General features: G+C 42.9%; 3 protein-coding genes across 4 annotated transcripts; 2 read left to right on the top strand and 1 right to left on the bottom strand.

Annotated features, from left to right (window-relative positions):
• Positions 1–483: 483 nt before the first annotated feature.
• LOC142931991 (FYVE, RhoGEF and PH domain-containing protein 4-like) lies at positions 484–8,416 on the top strand. 2 transcript variants are annotated; one of them, XM_076076177.1, is made up of 16 exons: positions 484–707; positions 2,340–2,453; positions 2,645–3,176; positions 3,292–3,772; positions 4,008–4,153; positions 4,656–4,812; positions 4,904–5,042; positions 5,226–5,311; positions 5,619–5,762; positions 6,014–6,186; positions 6,521–6,551; positions 6,637–6,732; positions 6,832–6,957; positions 7,072–7,215; positions 7,303–7,440; positions 7,874–8,416. In XM_076076177.1, the coding sequence occupies exons 1-16, from the start codon at positions 581–583 to the stop codon at positions 8,171–8,173; spliced, it is 2,934 nt and encodes a 977-aa protein (XP_075932292.1). In that variant the 5' UTR covers positions 484–580; the 3' UTR covers positions 8,174–8,416. The 2 variants fall into 2 exon arrangements, with proteins under 2 accessions (XP_075932292.1, XP_075932293.1); XM_076076178.1 differs by having other exon boundaries at positions 485–707; positions 5,226–5,284; positions 6,649–6,732.
• Positions 8,118–17,828, bottom strand: LOC142931992 (DENN domain-containing protein 11-like). Its single transcript, XM_076076179.1, has 9 exons — positions 17,029–17,828; positions 14,996–15,095; positions 14,587–14,745; positions 12,433–12,589; positions 12,199–12,337; positions 11,761–11,892; positions 11,471–11,621; positions 10,912–10,980; positions 8,118–10,573 (listed from the first exon to the last, which is right to left on the bottom strand). The coding sequence occupies exons 1-9, from the start codon at positions 17,429–17,431 to the stop codon at positions 10,378–10,380; spliced, it is 1,506 nt and encodes a 501-aa protein (XP_075932294.1). The 5' UTR covers positions 17,432–17,828; the 3' UTR covers positions 8,118–10,377.
• Positions 17,829–17,854: 26 nt separating this feature from the next.
• arl1 (ADP-ribosylation factor-like 1) lies at positions 17,855–22,381 on the top strand. Its single transcript, XM_076076181.1, has 6 exons — positions 17,855–18,132; positions 18,906–19,043; positions 20,282–20,363; positions 20,581–20,692; positions 21,506–21,684; positions 22,017–22,381. The coding sequence occupies exons 1-6, from the start codon at positions 18,129–18,131 to the stop codon at positions 22,045–22,047; spliced, it is 546 nt and encodes a 181-aa protein (XP_075932296.1). The 5' UTR covers positions 17,855–18,128; the 3' UTR covers positions 22,048–22,381.
• Positions 22,382–22,971: the final 590 nt, after the last annotated feature.

Below are 22,971 nucleotides of genomic sequence, written 5' to 3'. Positions count from 1 at the left end.
ACTAATTTATTGATCGGCACTGATTATTGTTATTGTATTTATTATTTTTATTATTACAGTTGCATAGAAATATAACATTACTGAAATAACTAATTAAATGACAGTAATTATTCAAATACATGTATTCATTCATTTTGTGTATACCAATATTTACGTAACTTTTTTTAAATTAAATTATTTATTCATTTATTTAGATTTATCTATTTATTTTAAATAATAGTAGTTTCAATTCCTGCATTATTTATTTGTTTTAGCCTTTTAATGCTTTTATTAATTTGTTCATTGAGAAATTAGTCGTTTTTCCTTCTCCATAACCCTTCAATCTATGTGATCCCTTGACAATGTGAAAACTGACTGCGCGCCAGCGGATTGGTCAGAGCCTCCGGTGGGCTTGTCAGAGGGCGCGTGGGGATTTAATTTAGAGGCGGGGCTTCTCAAACAGCTGGAGAAATATGCATGATTAAGCACGTGAAATATTGAACACAGTGGTGCGTCGCTCCCCCTCTCTCCTTCCGGTACAATTTGCCGTCTTCTGAAACAAACAGCGGGCTTAAGGTGGAACTGAAGCGTCTTCGTAGCAATGTTTGACCTGAAGAAGAGGAATAGTTTGACTCTGAACTGCAGAGCCAAGACGGAGGAGTTCAGAAGAGTGGCGGTCAGGCGGAAGGTCAAAGGTGCTGCGATGGACTGCCTCTCTTCACACACAGGTGAAGTACCTTCTTTATTTAATTAAAAATAAATGTGCTATTGCTGTAGTTACTATGGATGGGCTGGTTTTAGTGGAGTTTGTGGCAAAAATAAATAAATTGATATGTGGTTATTGTTTGGTAACACGGTCAAAATATAATCAGTATATTTTCTAATATATCAGGAAATTGTCTGTGTTCACACCAGCCAGATGAACCAGATTACTGCAGTGTAAGAGGGGGCCAAGGGCATCAACACCGTGCCTGTCTTACATCAGTATATGCTATTTTAGTTGAGTTCACTTGGTGTGTATGCATGTTTGTTTGTTTTTTATAATCACAACTGAGAGGCTAGAAATTGATAGATTAGTGCTTTTGGATTCAGTTCAAAGATAGTTAAAAAATATTGAAGGAGTAGTTCCATATTCGTTACTTTTGCCTGTTAAATATAAAGCTCCAGCTGGCTAGCTTAGCTTAGCACAAATACTAGACACAGAAAACAAAAAGGCGTGTTGTTGAACTATTCTTGTAAGAATTAGAATCAATCATCTGGCTACCTGGAAATGTGGCTACCACGGTAACTTAGTTAATGCACACAACATTTTTATTCAACAGTATCTATTCACTCTAACTTAGTTGTTCTAAAAGGAACAACTCAAATGTTATAGACTTTTGAATATGTTTAAAAGCAGTTACCCATAGTCTTCCATATACATCTGTCTCTTTGTAGTGTTCTCTCAGGTTAGGGGAAACGAGAGAAGTGAGAAAGCAGAAGTACTACAGTGTTGAGAAAGTAGGCTTCTTGCCCTCACCACATGATCAACAAATCTGTTACACTTCAGTGAAGCCAGGAGTGAACAGCAAAGCTTTACTTTGTTATACAAGTTATGGATAATCTTGCATGAGTTTGGATGTAGACAGCAGGTAAGAAAACAAAGAGATGCACAATGTGAAAGTAGTTATTTGTTGTGAAGTAAGGATGCCAGTCAAACAGATTTTAAAGAGTATAGTGAAACATGCATACTACTTGTTTTTCTTCTTGAGGAAATGTGTTGGATCAAATACAAAACCAGTGTAATCCTTTTTTTTTTGATTCTGGACAAAAAGTAATCCTTACCTGGGACATTGTGTACTTCATAATTTAAACTAAATTTAGTCTTCAGTCCAAGATTGAACTTGTTAATTGTTATAAATGAAACGCAAGAGAAAGAGAAAGTTTGTATGCGTGCGGAAGAAACACTTGAGCAATACAACCAAGAGATTAGCAACAGCAAGGTGAGCGTGAGGTCCTTTTTCCATGTGCATGTGTGATATTTGTTAGTAGTTGAAGGCTCGGGAGGAACAAGACCTCTGAATCATCCACTCAGAAATGGTGTATGCAGTTTCCAAGGACTCAGCAAAATAAGTCTTTAAAGTTGAAAAGTAGTAAATTGTAGTCAAGATTCTAAAGTGGAAAACAACGATTTTGCAGAGATTTTGATTTTTTCCACTTGAAATGTTGGCACCGAATGAATTGACCTTTTTTATATTTTAAATAGTTCACCCTGTAGGAGCCTCAGTAAAGTGTGAAATAAGTACGGTATATGGAAGCCATTGTCATGCAGTGTGGGGGAAATCTGCATGGTTAAAATAGTGACTGTGTATTTCTTTTAGAGGTGAGCAGTGGGGTGTGCGGCTCGTACAGCTGTGGCAGCGCTTGTGACAGAGTCTGTGGATCCAAACCAAACTCTAAACCTGGTGCAGAGGAAGACAACGAAAGACCACATGGTAGGCTGAAGTCCTGTATCCTAAATGCATCAGATGAAAAACAAATGCAAGTCTGTTACTTCAAGTTATTTATTAAATCCCTCGTTATTCTTTGAGATCACGTCATGTCTTACCTGAATGTTTTCGTGGACTATACTGGACCTGCATCTCCAATCATAAATTAGCCAACTGTGCCGTCTATGTCTTTGTAGTGCCTTCTAAATCGGCTCACCTCCAGAGCAAGGCAGGACACGCTCCAGCCCACAGTCAACAAGTGAACGGCACAGAGCAAGACCAGAGTCTGAAAAGAGGTGATGGAGTTTCTGTTTCCTGTGTCAGCCCAGCACAGAATTGTCTAGGCTCCGCTAGTCCAATTAGTGGAGGATGGAACTTTTTGTTGAATGGAGTCTCTGCCGCACATACACAGGGGATTCCACACATGACAAGCAGTCCACTTTTAGGATCTCCAAGTCCAGGCAAAGTAGGCATTCAGAGCTGTAGCCTATTGGGAGTAGAAGGGCACAGTCCTGCTACATTGTCCCCAAGGAACCACAGCCCTCTCAGTGGATTACTGAAGACCCCCAGCCCTTTGCAGGGGAGAATCAAGAGCCACAGCCTCTCCAATAAATCTAAATCCTGGCTTGGACTGCACAGAATCCCAAGCAGCAACATGGAGGGGAAAAAGAAGAGAGCGGGAAAATCTTTGAGCGTGTCTGACTTGATTGTTTACTTGGACGAGAGCAGGTTGGATTTTTAATTTGGTCGGTTTCTGCACCATGATTACCTAAATAACTTCCTGTAGCATTGATTGCATTATATAGAATCCAATCACTTATGAATATGACTTTTATTTTTGCAGGATTCCCACTGAAAACGTTGAACGCTTTCCACTGGCACCGCTGCAATCCCCCAGCTGCACCGGGTCAGACATCGCCCTCATAGCACCAGTTCACCATAGACTCAGTCACGCCAAAAGTGAAGCCCATCTGTCAAGCAACGGCAAAGGGCATTCCCCGGGACAAATGAATGGCATAGTGCAGGGGGGAGTTTGCACAGCAGTGAATGGACTGGGAATAAATGATAGCATGGAAGAAGACAAGATACCAGCAAGACATGGCTCCAAGTCTTCCTGCCTGTGGAACGAGGCTACTGGAACGACAGAAGATGGCAGGATTCAGGAGGAGTCTAACGGTGAACAAAATGATGATGAGATGAGAAAGGAGAGAGTAGGAAGCGAGCCAAAAGATGACGAGAACCAAGAGCAGAAGTTGTACAAGATAGCCAATGAACTCCTGCAGACAGAGAGAGCCTACGTGGCTCGTCTCCACCTGCTCGACCAGGTCAGTGTGATAATCTATTCGTGGCTTCTTCCACGAAATCAACCAGAGCCACTTAATTTTATCATTGGATACAACATGCTCCTTTAGGTTAGCATAGTTCTTGTTGGTATGAAGGAAATGGCAGGGATTTCCTTTATCGCCACGTTCTCAACAGACTTGTCTTTATTTACATTCCTTTTAGGGTGAAGTGTAAAATGAATTTGAGTCCGTCATGACTCTCTAACTTCCTCCACAGGTGTTCTGCTCACGCTTAACGGAGGAGGCAGGCGGCGGCTCGTTTCCTCCCGACGTGATAAGAAATATCTTCTCCAACATTTCCTCCATCTACTCCTTCCACAGCCAGTTCCTGCTACCTGACCTGGAGAACTGCATCAGCCACTGGTGAGTGTTCACTTCATAGACACAGCAAGATTAAGTCCCGTCATGCCCATTACTATAGTGTAAAAGTAGCTATTTAAAGGTCAACTTGCTATGTGACAACTGAAATTATTTGGTCCACTATTATAAATGACAACAGCTCCTCAAAGGTACACACTGTCATTGTTTAGGAGTTTCCTGATCATGCCACAGCTGTCAGTGGTAGCAGGATGAATCTATTTGTTAAGGCAAGATGGTAGACTGTTCTTGGCCAGTTGAAGCAATCACCTGACCCCAACTGAACATACTGAAGGCAACAAACAAGCAAGTCCAGAGTACAGCTGTGGCAGAGGCTCGTAGTTGACGTCAGGACTTGCTACCAAAACACTAAATATGAAGGCTTACATCTCTCAAATTATTTTCTGTCTCCTTAATTTGGGAAACTGTACAAACTCAACACTTTACCCTCGAAGTCATTTCTTATTAGTTACATCTTATTAGTTGGACCTTCTTCCACCAAATCTAGGTGTGAGAGCCCAGGCCTGGGTAGTGTTCTGCTTCAACACGCACCCTTCCTGAGGATGTATGCCGACTACATCAGGAACTTTGACCAGGCCATGGAGCTGGTGAGGAGCTGGAGTGAACGCTCCTCTGTCTTCAGAAATATCATCCTGGACATACAGGTAAAGCATACTCGGGTAAGTTTATTCCTATATGCATCTGAAAGTACGGTTCTCTGAACGGGATGTTGTGCACGTGTGGTCCTGTGTTTAGAGTCAGGAGGTGTGCGGCAGCCTGACCCTGCAGCACCACATGTTGGAACCAGTCCAGCGGGTTCCACGTTATGAGATGCTCCTCAGGGATTACCTGAAGAAGCTGCCCAGGGAAAACTCAGATTATGATCTTGCTCACAGTACGTATGCTGTACCATTATTACTAGTTTAATTGTTCAGTCTACCGATATCCTTGCTGTGAGAATACTTGTTCGATTTCTTTATGGTTCCTCTTTTCCCTCATAAAGGTCCAGTCTGTCTCTGATGGGTCGTTATGTCTTTAATCAGCAGAATGAACCTCTTCCCTTTGTCTCCTCCCGCAGAATCCTTGCAGATCATTTCCATGGCAGCCACCCACTCGAACAGCGCCATCCACAAGGCTGTACGTTACAATGTCACACCACATCATGTACGATATCATCACGGTCAGACAACGCATTATATTGTCAGAAGTGATCCTGATATTGTGATTTTGATCCATCTATTGTTGTGTTTTTTAAAAATCTGGATTATATAATTTGGAATGCCACAGCTGTATAGCTAGGATTTATATTTACTGGATGATTTTGACATCAAAGTTGTATGCTTTTACTGCATGCTCTTGTAATGACATTTTGACAGAAATAAATGAAATCCAGTTTTATCAATATGCCAGACAAAATTGCTGATTGTGTGCCGACGGATGTGTTTTAGCGTTTCTCTTGCTTTCCCTGTAGGAGAGCCGGAAGCGGCTGCTGGAGATCTTTGAGATGGTTGGAGAGGAGGAGGTGATCAACCCGACCAACGAGTTCCTCAGGGAAGGACGTCTGCTCAAGCTTGCTGCCAGGAACACATCCGCCATGGAGAGGCACCTGTTCCTGGTTAGAAACAGACAAACTACATCTCTGGGCATTTTTGGACCGACAACGATCCATAATCTGCCAAGAACCTTTTGACTGTTCATATCTACCCCTCGAACATCTGTCTTTACCTTTCTATCATAGGGTTTTATTTTTAAACTTCACTTTTTCTAAGTCACTCAAGAGATGAATGCCATAAAATGTGACTCTAATTTGGATCGCAGTTCATAAAAGGAACCTTGTAGATCACGGTTTATAACTTTCCTCCACAGTTCAACAACTTTCTGCTGTGCTGCACTCCTAAGTTCAGCCTAGTTGGGCAGCGTTTTACTGTCCGCTGCAGGATCGGAGTGGATGGCATGCAGGTGCAGCAGACCACCAATGAAGACCACTCGCACACCTTCCAGGTCTCTGGAAAGGAGAGGACCCTTGAACTGCAGGCCAGGTGTGTGTGTGTGTGTGTGTGTGTGTGTGTGTGTGTGTGTGTGTGTGTGTGTGTGTGTGTGTGTGTGTGTGTGTGTGTGTGTGTGTGTGTGTGCGTAGTTTAAGTGGGCGGGTTCATACCAGTTGAGCTGCTTTTGGTTTTTCTTTGACGGTAGACTCGCCTGCCTGTCAATGTGTTAGACAACACATCTACATGTTCTAGTTGGAAAGTAGATGTGTTTGATTTCATGTTTAATGACTCAACATATTGTAGTCTGTGAACATAATCTTTAGTGATTTAAAATGTTAATTACAGAAAGTGCATCAAATGTGTAATTGTTTTTTGTTTATTCAAGCTCCGAACAAGACCGAGATGAGTGGATAAAGGTACTGGGGTATTTCCATGTAGTGTTTTGTGCAAAATATTAAACATGCCATGAATTAGGAAAAATATTCAAAAAAATGTAACAAGTTTTATTTCCAGGTAATTCAGGAAGCCATTGATGTTTTCCTGAAGAATCATCAAACCTTCAAATTGGCTTTTAAGGAGCTAATAGTAGAAGAATCAGTAAGTTTGATCATATTTCAGAAATATTATAATAGTAGTAGTAATAATAATATATTCAGAAACTCATCCAGCTGGTGTGTGTGTGTGTGTGTTTTACAGACGGAGGAACTCGGCCGACGGGCCCCTCGCTGGATCAGGGACAACGAGGTGACCCTGTGTATGAAATGCAAGGAACCTTTCAACCCACTCACCAGGAGACGACATCACTGCAGAGCCTGCGGCTGCGTGAGTGACGTGAAGTGGCAGCTTTGTACTGAACACACAATACAGGCGAAAGCTCTTTTTTTTTGTTGTTTTTTTAAGGACACGATAGCAGTGACGGTTTCTCTGCTCCCCTAGGTGGTGTGCGGGAAGTGTTCAGACAACAAAGCGGCTTTAGAGTATGACGGCAACAAGCTGAACAAAGTGTGCAAAGTCTGCTACTCCATCCTGTCGGCTCAGAGAGGAGAGAAGGTGGAGGGAAAGAAGAGAAGGATACTGGAGGTGAGCCTTGTGTGTCAGTCTTTTTAGGAGCATCAAATACAACATAACATGGATCTAAGTCTTTATACGCATTGTGTTTTCTCTCAGTCGGAGATTCCAATCTACAGTGACTACGTGATGTGTGGCTTCCTGCTGTATGGTGACAACCCAAAGACCTGGCAACAGATGTGGTCTGTTGTCACCCGGTCTGAACCTGTGCTCCTCCACCTGTACACAGCCCCACAGGTAGGGATCTCTGTGATGAAGAATAATGTGACAATGTTACTATTGCATTTTATACACAAAAATACACAATGTCCCACAACCAGTACAGCATGAGACATGCGTTCTATTATATTATATTCAATCTAGAGGCCTGACTTTAAAATTGAAGTTTTAAAATATTTTTACCAGATTGAGCCATGTTCTCATGTGCGCTCTATAGGGCAAGTACATGCTGTGTTCCTGGTTTCCTGCAGAAAACAATGCATCAAAATCAATGTTGGTGCTAATCATCTACAAAATATCTAAACAATCCCCCAAGTAGTTGGTACACAGAAACTAATTCAATTGTGTAAACTAACTGACATATGAAGGGTTAAATATCCCGCACAGCTTAAGCCTTTGTATCCACCGCCTGCTTCTCTGTCCCTGTCCTTCATCCACTCCTTATCTCCAGGATGTGAAGCCCCTATCCAGTATACCGCTACTGGGCTATAGTGTGGAGGATTCCCCGCAGAAGCTCCAGGGTCATCCTTGTTTCTATTTAAGACAATCCAAAACCACCCACACTTTCTCCTGCGATGGCTTGGACCTCAAACAAAGCTGGCTGAACGTCCTGAAGGCTGCGGTGACCGGCAGGCAGTACGACTTCAACACCGATGACTCCAGATGGAGCATTACTGGTAGTTTCAGTGATGGAAGCGTGAGTACTGGTGAGGAATTTCTCATCATTGGCAACAATGAAAAGAACTCCTGAATGCTTGAGATCAGGCACTTATGGAAAGTACACGAACACACAACAACAGACCAAGTTCCATTGATGTTAAAGACGGTAGCGTTGAAATAAACATTTAATAAAATGAGTAAATTCAGGAATGTAAAGGTTGTTATTGACAATATTCAGACTGAAAACTGTGACTCCCTTAACGGTGGCGATGCACTTTATTTCTGAAATGTTTTTTTACGGTAAAGTAAATAAAGTGAAGGTGTTTTAACATGAGTCGGACTATCCCTTCACCTACAAGGATGCTTGCTTCAGCTTTGTACAACGTAGTCTAAGGTGCCATGCCATGTGGCGTGAGAAATAGCTCGAGGTTGTTTTTCTCACAGCGGACACACGATTGCATGAGGAGTTCAGTGATACAGAGGCTCTGTGGGATCATATTTGTCTTATAAAACACATTCAACTGACCCCATTTCTTCACAGATACAGCAATTGAATATTTACACTCAAAAACGATAAACAGCTAAAGAAAGTCTAAATAACACATTTAACAGAATAAACGATCAGCGTAAAATATAAAACGACACAATAACATTGTGTCGTTTGTGTGCAGTAACCAAATCACCGGGTTAGCTTCTGCGATATGTTTCAATGGGGAAGAAAAAAAGTTTCTTTTTCAGATTGACTTATTTCAATAGAATTTGTCGTCTTTTTTTTTTTTTTTTCCAGCGCATGTATTTTCACATTGCAGTGATGTAATGATGGTTAGTCCAAAATACATACCCACAGACTGACAATGGTGAAGAAAGTCGAGCAGCTTAAAGCTTTTATTTTTCACAGACAAAAAACATGACTCCATGTTAATGCTAATGTCTCTTTTTCAATTAGGGGCCATTCTTCGCTACTTCACTAGCCATTCAAATTGTAACAATCCAAAATCAGATTAATGCAGCTTTGATGTTCTCACTTCCTTTCCGAATAACCAAGAACCTTGTTTCTTTTATGTCACTTATGCGCTACATGATGTTACTTCTCTACTGACGAAGCCGAAAGCATATGCTGCTGTGCTTCACAATGTACGGAGCGTAAATAGTTCTAGTGTTGCGTCTTAACCGATTCTCTATGCTGCAGATGGGAGCTGTTAAATAACCAACTCGGTGTCTCTGAATTGAGAGGATCATCTGAAGTTGTGAACTGGCCCACTGAAGGCCCGTCTCTGTGTTGATGCTAGAGCTGCAAACACAACTGGACATCTGAGAAAAGCATTCAAGACTAAACTGGCTCTTTGTGTAACCACTGCAGGCCCAGCGGACAGCGCCGCTGCAAATAAAGCCACTTCAAGTAGCCTCTATGTCCACGTGGACGTCTCACCTTTTCCTGTTCGACATCATTAGAAAATCTGATTTGGTCTTTAAAGTAATTTGTCTTTACATTAAATGACAAACTCCTCAATTTGTCGCACCACGTGCCAGTGAAACAGCTGTGCTTGCAGACATGGCTCCTGAAGACGAGGGTGGTTGGACGTGCTCGTAGTGAGTTCGATTTCAAGTAAGGAGGCCCTTACTTGAGGCCTCGGACATAGAAGCTTAAAAATGAGATGTTTGAATCCAGCGCTTGATACAAGGAAAGCAACACTGGCAGAGAGGCGGACCCCATATCACACATATGCTAAACACACTATACATAAAGGAGTATTTACAGAACGGCTACCTCTCTTTTTCTCTTTCATACCTCAGTCCTTGGTACAAGTTTTGTTCGCTGAATATCCACAAATCACTGGCTTCATCTTGGAAAAAGTCTCTCGCTCTCTGTCCGAGTACAGTTCAGGCCACTTTAGTGTTGATTAATCGTCATGGACCTGCCATCCATGGCATTCAAACACGGCTCAGTGCTGAAATACTGCAGCTGTATCCGATCCAGAGAATCGCTTTTAATCAGCCGAGGGCAAGTAATCCATCCTAAGCCTCCGTGAGAATGTATCCAAGTAGAATTGACAACATTACTCTTGGTGATAATACATGAAGATGATTGTTGCTCTTTCCAGCAGGTTGTGAGGGTGAACAAAAGAAGCACAGGGCTATATACAACAACAAAAAAGTTCTTCCAGAGAAATTCCAAACGGTCCTGAAGACTCCAAGAAGCCAGTAGTGCAGCACTTGACGTTAGCTTGAGGCGAATCAACCCCCTTTTTAAAACCAGCACTGATAAAAGGCGGAAAGCCAGCTGTCCATGATCTCTCAACTGCAGCACAGCTGCTCCGACACCAGCAGGGTGTCGTAGCCATAGATCTCCAGCAGGTGGAGCAGGAAGAGCCTGTCTCCATGAGGATCCAGACCCATGGCCCTCACGCTCTCCTGGGTCAGCGTGGGATCGGGGCTCCCTGCCACCTCGCCGAGGGTCTGGAAAATCCTGTTGTTCTGCTCCAGGAAAAACCTGGAGAAATCATCATTTAGAAAGAAGGGTGAGTAGATCTACATGGCTCTTCACCCAGCTCCACAAATACAATACTTGATACAAAACATCTATAAAGCTGACTTTTCCCCTTTTTGTTTTGTCCCCCTTGTGTGCCCTTTGTGAGATTTGTTCCCTGCAGTTACTGTGAGAGGAGGAGAAAGGGCGGGAGATTCTGTCAGCCTCATTACCTCTTTGATTCAATTGTTCTAAGCTGCCACTGTGCTGACCGTTCTCATGAAAAGAGATCTGCTCTGCTTACTGTGGTTAATCAGAGTTTTCACTCCACTGGCTGGTTAAATGAATAATGTTGTACTTACAGGATAAAGAGATCCTCTTCACTGGACACGCAGTCACCATTCTCCTCCTGGGAGTACAGCAACATCTGCCTGCACACACACACACACACACACACACTTTATTTCTAGCTGTTCCTTTAAAAACCTGCAAGAGACTGTGCACAATCTGTGATGTATACCAACATATGTATTGCCTGCTTGTGGTACACGTTGTGCAAGCAGCTCACAAATGTATACATTAAAAAACAAAGTCTTAAATAATTGACAAACAGGTGTGCACTGTAGTTTTTATCAAATGTTACTCAACAGGATGAAATGCTGTGCATTAGTTGGGGACTATTTTCAGCCACAGATGCCACATTTTGATGGATTTACAGCAGCAGGACGGTGTATAGTGTGATTGACTCAAAATAAGTGACAGTGGCCATGTTCATCGTGATGAGGGAACAAGTCATCAGGTGCTACAGTGTGGCTCACTGATGCATTTTAGTAGATTAAATTAGTCGATAGGTCTGGCCTTAAATTCCCAATCTGGTAATGAAGTAAAAGCGGTAGTCCTGGTTTTGGTGGTGTCCCCTACCTCTGTTCAGTGAGTTTGCGATATTTCTCCCTGTCGGCGTTGCTGAGGCGGAGCAGAGGCTTCAGGCCGTCCCTGTAGGTCTTTACATTCTGATTGTCTACATACACATCATACAGATCCTTCTTCTCCTCAAAGATCTTCTCCGTTGTACCTAAGCATACAAACACACACACAGGACCTCTAAGATTTGAGATGCCATTCGTACCTGCAGTAGATGTATGTTAGACCAACTAGTCCTTTTTCAGTGGGGCTTTTCACAAATGTTGAACATGCTTCGAGCATCCACTTACACGCCACGTAGGAGAGCTCGTTCTCCAGGGCGCTGATGTCGGCCACGTTAACGTAGAAGAAGGGGCGGAACTCGGGCACAGCCTCGCCGATCCCGGGGATGGAGATGTTTGCCAGGCAACAGCAGCAGTACACTGAGAGGGAGGAGCGGGTGGAGGGTGAGATTAGCAAAATGAATGCACGAGTGTGGGAGGGATGGAGAGCGACGTAGGATGTGAATGAGTGCATGACATGTGGGCTGTCCAACACTGATGCAGCTGGAGAGAAACTGCATGTGCGCTGATGTAAAATGCCCAGACTCAATACAATAAAATAAGACAGTTTCCGCAGTGTGTGTGTGTGTGTGTGTGTGAGCTCTTCAAAAAGTAAAATCATGAAAATGAACTCCCAAAATGTCAAAATACTAATTTACACTTCTATTGAAATGAATACATTCTCACCTCTGTAGCAGACCACGCCCACGGGTGGAGGGGAGAAGATGAGGATGCGTCTGCGGAGGAGAGCCAGTTTCCACAGCACCATGATCTGCTCCCCAAAGAAGCGGATGAACTGGGACATGCAGCCTGCAGGGTGGGTGATCTGGTCCACGGGTATTCAAACACAGAGGCGCACAAGGGTACTGAGTCACACAGTGTGAAAAACACCAGCTGTAGAAGTGTGAATGTCCTTTCTACCTTCATCTCAGGGTGCATGCAGTGGTTGATAGCTGCTCCCCAGGCATTGGCTGGACATGAAGTGACAGCACCATCACCACTGGGGGGCATAAGTGCTCTCTTGTCCTCATAGAAGGCCTCCAGGGGAGAGTAGTGGCCTGGGGCCTGAAGCTGGAGCCTGTGGCGGGGGATGAAAAAAAGAAGACGACATTCAGTGAATCATTAAATATTTTCACAAATTCGCTTTTTACTTTTAGGAAAACCTACAATCACAATACAGTTTCAGTTACATTCAGATGTGTATGAATGTATTTTTACCTGTTCAGCAGTTTGATTATTTAGACTCATAGAGTATGTGGGTTTCTTGGCACCTGAACCTGGTCTTGATTGTAGACTCAACCTCTCTTAAAGTAGAATATTATCTGATCGTGACTGACTCTCACTATTCTATTCATCTGGGATTAAATCACTTTTTAATAATATTGTATTTATAGTTTTCCCATCATATCACAAAGCAACAAAATCATAAAAACAAAACCGTACAACCTGATACCCACATCCATCTATTTCCTCACCTAAAAAAAGAAGTCATATAAAATATATAAAAGATAATTCCTGCAGCAGTCTGTTATGATACAATACATTATCAAATTATAAATGATTCTATTCAGCTCATTGCTTGATTTCACGCATGAGGTTTTAATCTTAAAATCTTTAAGTTTGCCATTTTTTGTCTGGCAAGCAGTCTAAAACTCAAAGATATTCAATTTACATTAACATAAAATAGAGAAAAGCAGCAAATCCTCACATTTGAGAAACCAGAACCAGCAAATGTTTGACATGTTTGCTTGATAATTGCTTATCAAAAGTAATGCAAACAAGCTTTCAGTCTGCATGCAAGCAGTTTTCTTTAATGTGTCAGCTACTGTACAACCGGTTATATACACATATATGTATGTATATATATATATATATTTAAGGCTGCAATTATTCTATGCCAAGACACATCTCCATCTTATCATTACTATCCTTATTAGCATCCTTAGCATGTCCCTGCAAAGCTGATGAGTTCTGTTAGCTGCAAGTGCCAAGAGAGGACACATAACAGGTCAGAAATAGAGGGAAGGAGGGATAGAGAAAAGAAAGGGGGAGCGTATCCACACATTCTTAAATATCTTAACCACCTCATGACCAACACTGGGCCCTTTATATAACTGCCAAGGCAGTCAGCAGATGGGGTATCTGGAGCGAGCTATGTGGGTAATGATGAGTAAGGAGCGTGACCGCAGCATGACTGGAGGCCAGGCGAGTCTGGCAGTGTGGGAACGGGAGAGGGGAGAGAGAGAGAGAGAGAGGGGGACAGAATATAGAGAGAGCTGTGCTCAAAGACAGAGTGTGACATCGGTGTGACAAATCTAGGGATGAAACACCGAAGTTCACGGCCCTGTACACAGCAGCAACATTATTAATGGGGAGTTTTTTTTCAGGATAATGGAAGTGTAGCGCTGTTGAGGGAGAGAAAACGGGAGTCACGGAAAGTGTGAGAGTTTTCTATTTGAGATGAGGGAAAAGAGAGAAGAAGAGGAACTAGGCTGAGGAGGGTCATAAAGGCCCACGAGCGGCCCCTAGTGGCCATATGCGAACTTACCTGTGGACTCATATTGCCATACTTGAAACCTTTTACTACTAATAATAGTAATAGTAGTGGTAGTAGTGTCTTGGGACAAACTCTTAGAGGCAAAAAAAATAATAACTTGTAATAGACTTTGTTAATCAATTAATCATTTTAAGTCCTTAAGCAAAAAATCTAATAAAAAATACATGATCCAGCTTCTTAAAATTAGGTTTTTTGCTTCTGTTCTATGAACTAATAGACACTTAAAATTTAAATCTCAACTTCTAAGCCAACAGGGGAAGTCCTTAAAAGTGTGCTGAAAACATGGAAAGCATCTAATTCCACAATCTCCTGAGAAAGATTGTGTTCGGTGATAAAACTCCAGAACTGCTACTAAATGTATCTTTGGGATTTGAAGCGCCGGTTGGATGAACCGAGCTATTTTAAGTTGTCACTTTGTGACTGTTTGCATTTTTCACTATTTTGTGACACTGACGTTTTTCTGAAGTCTTTAGTTCAGTGAACGCAACGGCTCCTGCCCAGCAGATCGCTCCTCTTACCTAACCTGGTGCTCCAGAAAGCTCATGTAGCGGTAGAGCAGGGTGTAGGAAGGAGACAGGATCCCCACCGACTTCATCCTCGCCCCCCTCTCCACCGCGCTCTCCACCGCCATGTTGGCAAAGCAGGCGAGGCCAAAGTAGGAGCCCTTCCGGAAGTAGCTGTGGATGGACGGAGGGGAGAGAGGGAGACAGGCGAAGCCATGAGTCATGAAAAGCAAAGGCTCTGCCAGATGGCTGGACTTCTTCTTCTTTTTTTTTTTTTTGCCAGGCAACACTTTGTGTCGCTCTGTCCTGCCAGGAGGAAGACATGGGGCCGCATCCTAATACAGAAAATGAGCTTCCTCCCCTTGGTAATGTCCTACAGGATGTAATAAGAAGGTGAACAACTTCCTCTCCTGATCGCGCTTACATGAAGTCTGTGGTGACCCGGTGGGAGCCGCTGGCGATGGCCTTGAACTCCACTCCTTCCAGGTCCATGTCTTTGGGCAGACACCACTCCAGCATGTTTCCTGTCACACCCACACAACAGAGAGATTAGATGAAGCACCAGACGGTAAATATACGATCACCATTTCATTTCATGCTCATGACACCACAGTGACACAGACCGACTGACGCTCGAGGGGCAGCTGAGCAAATACGGTCTGATAGGAGGTGGTTTCCAATGTAATCATTAGCTACACTTAACAGTCAGTGGAATCTTTTTGCCGATAGCGTGAGTTCCATTCTTCAGATTGGGCCTACAGGTCTGTATCATCCACCTGCAGCTGAACACATGAAAATATGCTCTAGTACCACTTTGACAGCAGTTATTGACTTAAAGTATTTAGCTTTAAGTACCGTGCAGTGCAAAGTGCCTATCAAAGCTATTTCCTGTACGGACAGACCAGTAGTAAAAGGCCCCTAGAGACACCACATTATTCTGTCACGATATATTTTACATCCCATTTGAAGCACAAAGTCAGAATGCTTTGTGATGTATCATGTGGCTCCTTGATGCTTGACTAAATTCTGTAAGAAATTCTCAAATTATGATTCACTCCTTCAGCCTTATGCCACATTATTATAGGTGAAGTATTAAAATGAATCCTAATCCTCTACTTGCTCTGGTTCACTCAGTAGACTCAGAAATTAACGAGGAAATATTTAGGTTTCATTTGTTCACTTAAAAAAAAGGAACCGTCGGCGTGTCTTAATGACATTGTTGCATGTTTAACCTTCGTTTCTTCCCCCATTTCCTGTCACTTCTCTGCTATATTTTAATATATTTGAATATGAAATCTGCCAGACACCCTTTTCTGCCACAATAACACCCTTAAAAAAAACAACTTGCACCAGGTAAGTATACTTACCTGGTGCAAGTTGTTTTTCTAACCCTATAGGCACATAAACTACACCTGAAGTGTTTTTGGGTGCATTGCGCCTCTTCAGGTAAAGCAGAAGTGGAGCTTTTCATCTTGCCAACACTCTGACACAACATTCACATGTTGTTGTGATGTGGAAGCGGGTATATTTTAACATAAGAGTGGCCTTTTAGAGTGCACAAACTAGATGTTTTGGTGTGAGCACTGAACCATGGCTCTGTGCAATTTGTTACACACTGTTTCATCTTGTATAATTAAATAATATACTGATGTTTTTCTCAACAGGTACACATATAATGACGCACCACAGCCAACTCTATTAATATATCAATATATTTGATATTATAGATCTTCCTACTGTATTTTCTGTAAATATATACCGTATTTTTCCTATTTGTCAAAGCTCCAATTAGACTGTGTCACATGGTGGTGGAGGAGTACTGCTATTAGTGACCCTTCCACTAAGCGAATATTTTAAAAGTATTGTCATAATCTGTTATAATTCCACTCTTTTCTCCTGGTCTCGTGTCAATCTGACGTGCTGCATAATCATACAGCACCTGCAGCTCCACCCTGCAGGGAATCTCCTCTGTCGCAAGCAAGCCACGTTCCCCCTGTCATGTTGAACCGTCTCATTTTAGGATTCTTAAATTGATGAGCCCTCTACGAAGTAACCTGATCGGCTGCTTTTTCACAGGGGCTCAGCCTGTCTTCAACGTACCCCTCATTAAAAATGTATAGAGCTGCTCTGCAGAAACAGCCGGGTGATTGATTTCCATCACATAACTCATCCTGACTTGTCTTGTTAGGCGAGAGGTGGCTTTTAATAATGTTAATAATGTCTCTAAACGTGTTTGCCGGGTCAGCAAAGGCCACACCTGTAGGAGAAGGTTCTGCAGACTTGGTAAAAACACGCGCTCTTCATTTTGGGCGTCAGACACAATATTGCTTGCATTAGACGAGTCAGGCTTCATCTGTTTTTATCTCTTCCTGGCTATGAACGTGATCCCTTCCCTTCATTTTGTCGGCAGTTTAATGTAGTAATGATAATTCCATGTTGGTGTAGTTGATGTCCCACCTGATCTGGTATTGAACGCAACCACAAAGACCGACACAATCTGGTCCTTTTCCTCCCATTTCACCATCCTGTCTTGCAGGGATAGCTCCATCGATCCTGAATCCGAGAGATGATCCTCGTTGTTGGAATGCAGGGCTTCATCCTCGCCCGTCGGGTCGCTGGAGGTCGCGGGTGGGGCGCTGCAGCCGTCTGCGTTGGATACAGACCTGCTGTGAGTGGGACCCCCTGGACCGCTGCTCCACCCAAGCCCCGGCGCGGAGCATCCTGATGGGGCACGGCTGTTGGAGGGGCTCGCCAGTCGCTCCTTGGTGTGTACCGACGCCGGTGCCGCTCCGCTGGGCTTCTCCGCGGACGGAACCTCCTCCCAGTCCAGCAGAGGGGCTCGGTCCGACCGCTCCACCATCCTGTCGGCGGTCCCGCCTCGTCAGCCTCACAGATTGTAAATGATGTCTCAGCCAACGGGCACCAGGTCCATATGCTGATAATTATAGCTTAAAGCAATTTCCGCATTATAAAGTTATTCTTTACTGCTCAGAACGGTTGCATTTTGCATCAAATTAATGTTGCGCGTAGCAGCGTTCACATCTGTCTTTTATAATCTTTCTTGTCTGAGGTGGTCATAAATGTGATGCTGTTTGGAGAGGGCAACTCCTTCGTCTGATGTGCGTTGCATTCAAAACAATTCACCCGTTACTGTCACCTTCCCTTTAACAGAGAATAGCTATTGAACACTTGGGAACAGGATACCGTTTTGGCTTCTTGAACGTACCCTGTACCACAGCGTCGAGCTGAATCTTTCTTTCACGAGCAGCACTTTCGATGAAGATATTTATGTTTTTATTAAGCACATTCAAGTGTTTGAATCTAAAAGACTGTTAATGTGTTAACTGTATTATTATTATTGTTAAAACCTATTCGTTGCTATTTGTTAATTTTATAGTTAACCATCCTTTTTTTTTAAATGTGTCGAATGCTGCGAAACAAAACAAACTCGAGGCGAGAGTTGGCGACATAGTTCAGCGACACGTCAACCACACGGAAGAAGGTGCCTCTCCAGCCTGCCACAGAACTGCTGATTGAAGGACCGTAGTCTTATCGAAATGGGTCAGTATTTTAACTATTGGTCAACGAAATATGTATTTGACCTTTGAGTACCTATAACCTACATGCGTATGAATAACTAGACAACGGTTTATCGCTGTTTTGTATCTGCCTGCTTCGTTTAAGGCGCAGTGCGACTGTCGCCTGCTAGCTAACGTTAGATAGCTATTTACTGGTGTATTTATGGTGTTTTGGTGTGGACAGCTCCTTAACGTTTTGTCTCCAAGCTATTCAGGCTAACTGTTTTATAATATCCACAAAGACATAAGAGAAAAGCAGGTCAACTTGCAGTCTTCAGTGAATTCAGTCATGCCATAACGTCAGTAGCTAAGCTAACCATAGCTAACCTGCTTAACCACCTGAGTAATACTGACAGTGATCAGGCCCTTGTCATGCAAATCGTGAGACAACAGGATACAAACAATCTAATTCATTCACGTTGAATTCAGCCTCATATTTTGGGACTTACGTTTATCCGTTTCTGTAATCCTCGTAGAAGATAAAGTAACCATTATGTTAGCAGGTGATTTAACTATTGTATGTTTAGTATTTGAGTTATTAAGTTATTGCAAAGTCAAAAAGGTTGACTAATGCCCACCATTGGTAAATAGAGCCCAACGTGATGCATTACACCAAACGTATCCAAAGTATTTAATCTGTGATGAATGTGAAGCAAGCAAAGTTTGCTGTTTTTATTTGTACATTTTCTATCCATCTGCTATTCAAGAGCTACTTTTCTCAGCATTAATTTCTTCTTCTGTTGGACCATTCTGTAGGTGGTTTCTTCTCTAGTCTCTTCTCGGGCCTGTTTGGCACCAGGGAGATGAGGATCCTGATCCTGGGTTTGGACGGAGCAGGAAAAACAACCATTCTGTACCGGCTGCAGGTTGGAGAAGTGGTCACCACAATCCCCAGTATGTACTGGTTTGATTCTATTTCTTTATTTCCATACTTACACGGTGTTCTCCTTACACAACATCCTTAGATTCATACCGGCTTAACACTCGGTTTGTAAACACAGGCAACCGGTCTGGTCAACATTCTTCTCTTTGACTGGAGAGAAGCTAATAAAGAAATCAAGCTTCACAGGATTTAATTGAATTGATTACATCTGATAGAGTATGTGCAGCACTGTTTGGGAGGACATTTGGATAAGTCTCTTAATGGTCATTTCCTCGCTCCTCACTTGAACCGGAAGTTGTTCTGTGCCGCCATATTGACGGCCGTCCCAAAGCTCTTATTTCTGATCTGAGGAGCGAGGAGGGATCTCCGAGGAGCCATGAGCGAGGACGCACGAGAACAGTCTTCCAGGAAGTGTTTTAACGGCCGACACGCCCCCTCATTGTTCATCAGTTATGTGATTGGACGCTGCAGCCGATCGGACTGATATTTCCCTCAAAAACTTTTGTCATGGATACAATTAAAGTCAGAGAGAGCTTTTTACATCATTCATCATCATTTCATTCAGTCACGTGAGGCTGATCATTCCTGAGTGTCGGGTTTGATGAGTTTTATCATTTAAGTTTAACCTGAAACATGGAGCCTAATAAATTAATGCCAGTGTTCAAGAGAAACCATAATCATATTCTGGGTTAATTAATAATGACGTCACAATTTCAAAACGTACAGACGCAAATAATTCATAAATAAATTAATCGCATTCCGTCGGTAGAAATCGATCCTGCTCCTATAAACAGGACACAGTTTGTTAAAGAGGTAACAGGCTACAGAGAGAACACACCTCTACAGTGATGATTACTGTGTCTTTATTAGTATTAATAGTTACTATTATTAAGTACAGTGATCATGTGAACAGACAAACTTCTCAAAAGTCTCTCCAGCTGTTAAAGTCGACTGACAGCTGATCAAGCTGTGATCAGCGGCCGCCGTCATCAGAAACAGACGTCGCTTCACGTGACGCTTTAGAGGAAAGGACGTCTCATGTCCTCGTTTCCTCTCTCCTCGCATGGTTTCCTTGCGTCTCTCCATGCATCCCTGGTGGGAGGGACTAAAACGCAAGTGAGGGAAACGGGGATGCAATTAAGAGACTTGGGATGTACCCGTAGTCACAGTACTCCAGACAAGATGGTGGTATTAATCGGGCTCATATTCTCTGCTCTGATTGTGTCCATTTGGATTTCTCTCCGCACAGCAATCGGCTTCAATGTTGAGACGGTCACATACAAAAATCTGAAGTTCCAGGTCTGGGATCTGGGCGGACAGACGAGTATCAGGTAGGTTGTAAGTGGCAGGTGTTGGTTCTGCTGTGGAGCTCCAGGGAGTGATTGTGTGGACGTCTATGTATGTCGACCACGGACATAGCTCTCAGCATCTTTGAGATAGCTTCTTTATAGCTTCTATAAACACAATATTTTAACCCGTCTTCATTCTTGCATCTCGCTCACTCACTCTTTGATGGACCTTCTCGTCTCCTCTCTCTCTCCCTCACAGGCCTTACTGGCGATGTTATTACTCGAACACCGATGCAGTCATCTACGTCGTGGACAGCAGCGACCGCGACAGGATGGGCATCTCAAAGTCTGAGTTGGTGGCCATGTTGGAGGTGAGTGGGCTTATTCTCAACTATAACGTGAACACATTGAACCATGTCAGATGTGAGGAGATTTCATTACAAGCTCCACCCGTCATGCTAACGGCAGAGCTGATGGGATGTGTAACACTTTGTCCAGATGGGAACTATTCAACAATTATTAGGTACATTTCCATGACATCGAATGTCCGCAAAGGATCAATTCTAGTCCTTGTGAGAATACCCTCACTTCTCCTCTACTGCCACCATGAGGTCACATTATCCATTTGTCCAAAACTAGACCGTAACAGGATATTGTTTAAGTATTTGTTAGATGTGCTTATAAATTGGTGTATTTAAGCTTAAACTGTGAGCAAATAAAATAGTTTGACTCTTATAAGAAACAGGAAATATGAGTACTTAATGTGGAAATCGATTACCACAGAATTTATAACGTGTCATAACTTTTAGTTTTGTTGATTTTTGTAGGTTAACAAAATTCAATTTTACAATAGTCAAAAAATATAATTACATTTTGTTTAGGTTGCTCGGGTCAAAACCATCTTGCTGCTTAAACTGCATTTGTCGAATCCAAATGCCAATATTCAAAATTAACAATTCAAATTTTGTACATCTGGGACGCTTTGTTTTTGATGTTTTCTGGAAATTTCAGAGAGCAAAACTAAAACCAGATAAAGTCGGTTATAAAATGAGTGGTAGTTCAATTTGTATAAGTACTTCAGGGTGGTTAACCTGTGTTTTGCTTCCATTACAGATACTTTTAGCGGCCACATGACAAATCTCTGTCTCTCTCTACATACTTTTGTGACCTTGTGTTTTCTCCAGGAGGAAGAGCTGAAGAAAGCCATCCTGGTGGTATTTGCAAATAAACAGGATATGGACCAGGCCATGACGCCCGCTGAGGTGGCCAACTCGTTGGGCCTTCCCGCCCTCAAAGACAGGAAATGGCAGATCTTCAAGACCTCGGCCACAAAGGGCACAGGTCTTGATCTGGCAATGGAATGGTAGGTTTCACCATACTTACTATATAGAGAAGTGATAGAAACGGGAGTAAAGTAACATTAAATAGGTGTGAAGTAGGAAGAAGTCAACATCCCATTAGATGTCTGCTGTGGTGAGAGAAATGAGTTATGTTTGTATTCATCCAGAAACACATTTGTATTTATCATATTTCTCAGTCAACGGTGAGCACACCAGCCATGTTAAAGCAAAAGACAACGTGGAGAGCTCGTCAAGAAGCTCATCACACTACGCATGCTCTTCAGTATTGGTTGATTTTGCACAACATGTTATCTTTGTGTTTAGGCTGAATTCTATTTGCTCTCTGTCCCTGTAGGCTGGTGGAATCCCTGAAGAGCCGGCAGTAAAGGCTCCCACCCTTTCTGTACATACTGCTGACCTCTGACCCTTCGGTATGAGTGACCTTTCCCTGAATCCCACTTTCCTTTGGACCTCCCCGATTGCACTCCTCCCCACCTCCAACCCGCCTGAAGCCTTGGCCAAGCCCTTCCAATTCCTAACGCCAACGCCTTTCAAGTCTGGGACTTACAAGTGAAGGCTGCAGTAACGTCTGGACTGGGCACACACACGCCCAATGCTGGTGGCACAAGTGAGGGTTTAAAAGAGCTGTACCGCTCGAGTGATGGACAAGTTAGTATCTACATTGTTGTGTTTTGGAAATGCAAAGAAAATCCTCAACGTGTTAAAAAGACGTGTTAAATGTTGCTAATTGTATGAAGTGTCAACACTGAAATGCACTACCATGGATTACGAGAAGTCTGTAAATACGGCTCCTTGGAAAGCCCGTCCAGTCCGATCCTCTGGAGCGATCTTGAAGCCAGAAGATGATCCGTAGTCGATGGGCACCCATGTGAGCAAGGTGCAATGACGATCCACCGGGAGGCACAGACGGCACCAGAGGTTCCACAGTACAAATGTCAGTCCTGCTCCTGAACTACCGGAGATGAAGACGCGTCATCACTGAGAAGCAACTGCTCGATTGCCAACTCATTGGACCATTTTTGATCTTATGCTGGACTTGCCATACCTCTCTGTGTACAATCGGCCGGCTTGTAGAAAATGTTCATTTATTTTTGGAAATTGAAAATTTGGCCTCAATCAGTGGGAAAAAAGAAGTACAACACATCCACTATGTGTCCTCCGGCCAAGTGTTACTGCAGCCTGGGCTGTTTTTGTACTATATAATCAGGCAGATACATGGATTTCTATGGTTTTTCTTCCTCCTGTTCATTTGTGTTCTCTTTTTAAAAGATAATTTAGTAGGTAAAGCC

Source organism: Anarhichas minor, unplaced genomic scaffold, assembly GCF_050575085.1.
Source record: "Anarhichas minor isolate MPS153535 unplaced genomic scaffold, ASM5057508v1 ptg000055l, whole genome shotgun sequence".
In the NCBI taxonomy this organism is placed as follows: domain Eukaryota; kingdom Metazoa; phylum Chordata; class Actinopteri; order Perciformes; family Anarhichadidae; genus Anarhichas; species Anarhichas minor.
The sequence above is the reverse complement of the archived record's forward strand: the minus strand, read 5'-3'. Positions and strand labels throughout refer to the sequence as shown.

Excerpts from the sequence above, each read along its gene's own strand:
- LOC142931991 (XM_076076177.1), top strand. The coding sequence starts at position 581 with ATGTTTGACCTGAAGAAGAGGAATAGTTTGACTCTGAACTGCAGAGCC. Across the intron at positions 6,552-6,636 it reads ACCGAGATGAGTGGATAAAG|TTTTATTTCCAGGTAATTCA; the intron begins GTACTGGGGTAT and ends AAATGTAACAAG. Across the intron at positions 7,441-7,873 it reads ACCTGTACACAGCCCCACAG|GATGTGAAGCCCCTATCCAG; the intron begins GTAGGGATCTCT and ends CCTTATCTCCAG.
- LOC142931992 (XM_076076179.1), bottom strand. The coding sequence starts at position 17,431 with ATGGTGGAGCGGTCGGACCGAGCCCCTCTGCTGGACTGGGAGGAGGTT. Across the intron at positions 14,746-14,995 it reads CGGGTCACCACAGACTTCAT|CTACTTCCGGAAGGGCTCCT; the intron begins GTAAGCGCGATC and ends GTCCATCCACAG. Across the intron at positions 10,574-10,911 it reads GAAGAGGATCTCTTTATCCT|GTTTTTCCTGGAGCAGAACA; the intron begins GTAAGTACAACA and ends TGATTTCTCCAG.
- arl1 (XM_076076181.1), top strand. Across the intron at positions 20,364-20,580 it reads GGCGGACAGACGAGTATCAG|GCCTTACTGGCGATGTTATT; the intron begins GTAGGTTGTAAG and ends TCTCCCTCACAG. Across the intron at positions 21,685-22,016 it reads CTTGATCTGGCAATGGAATG|GCTGGTGGAATCCCTGAAGA; the intron begins GTAGGTTTCACC and ends CTGTCCCTGTAG.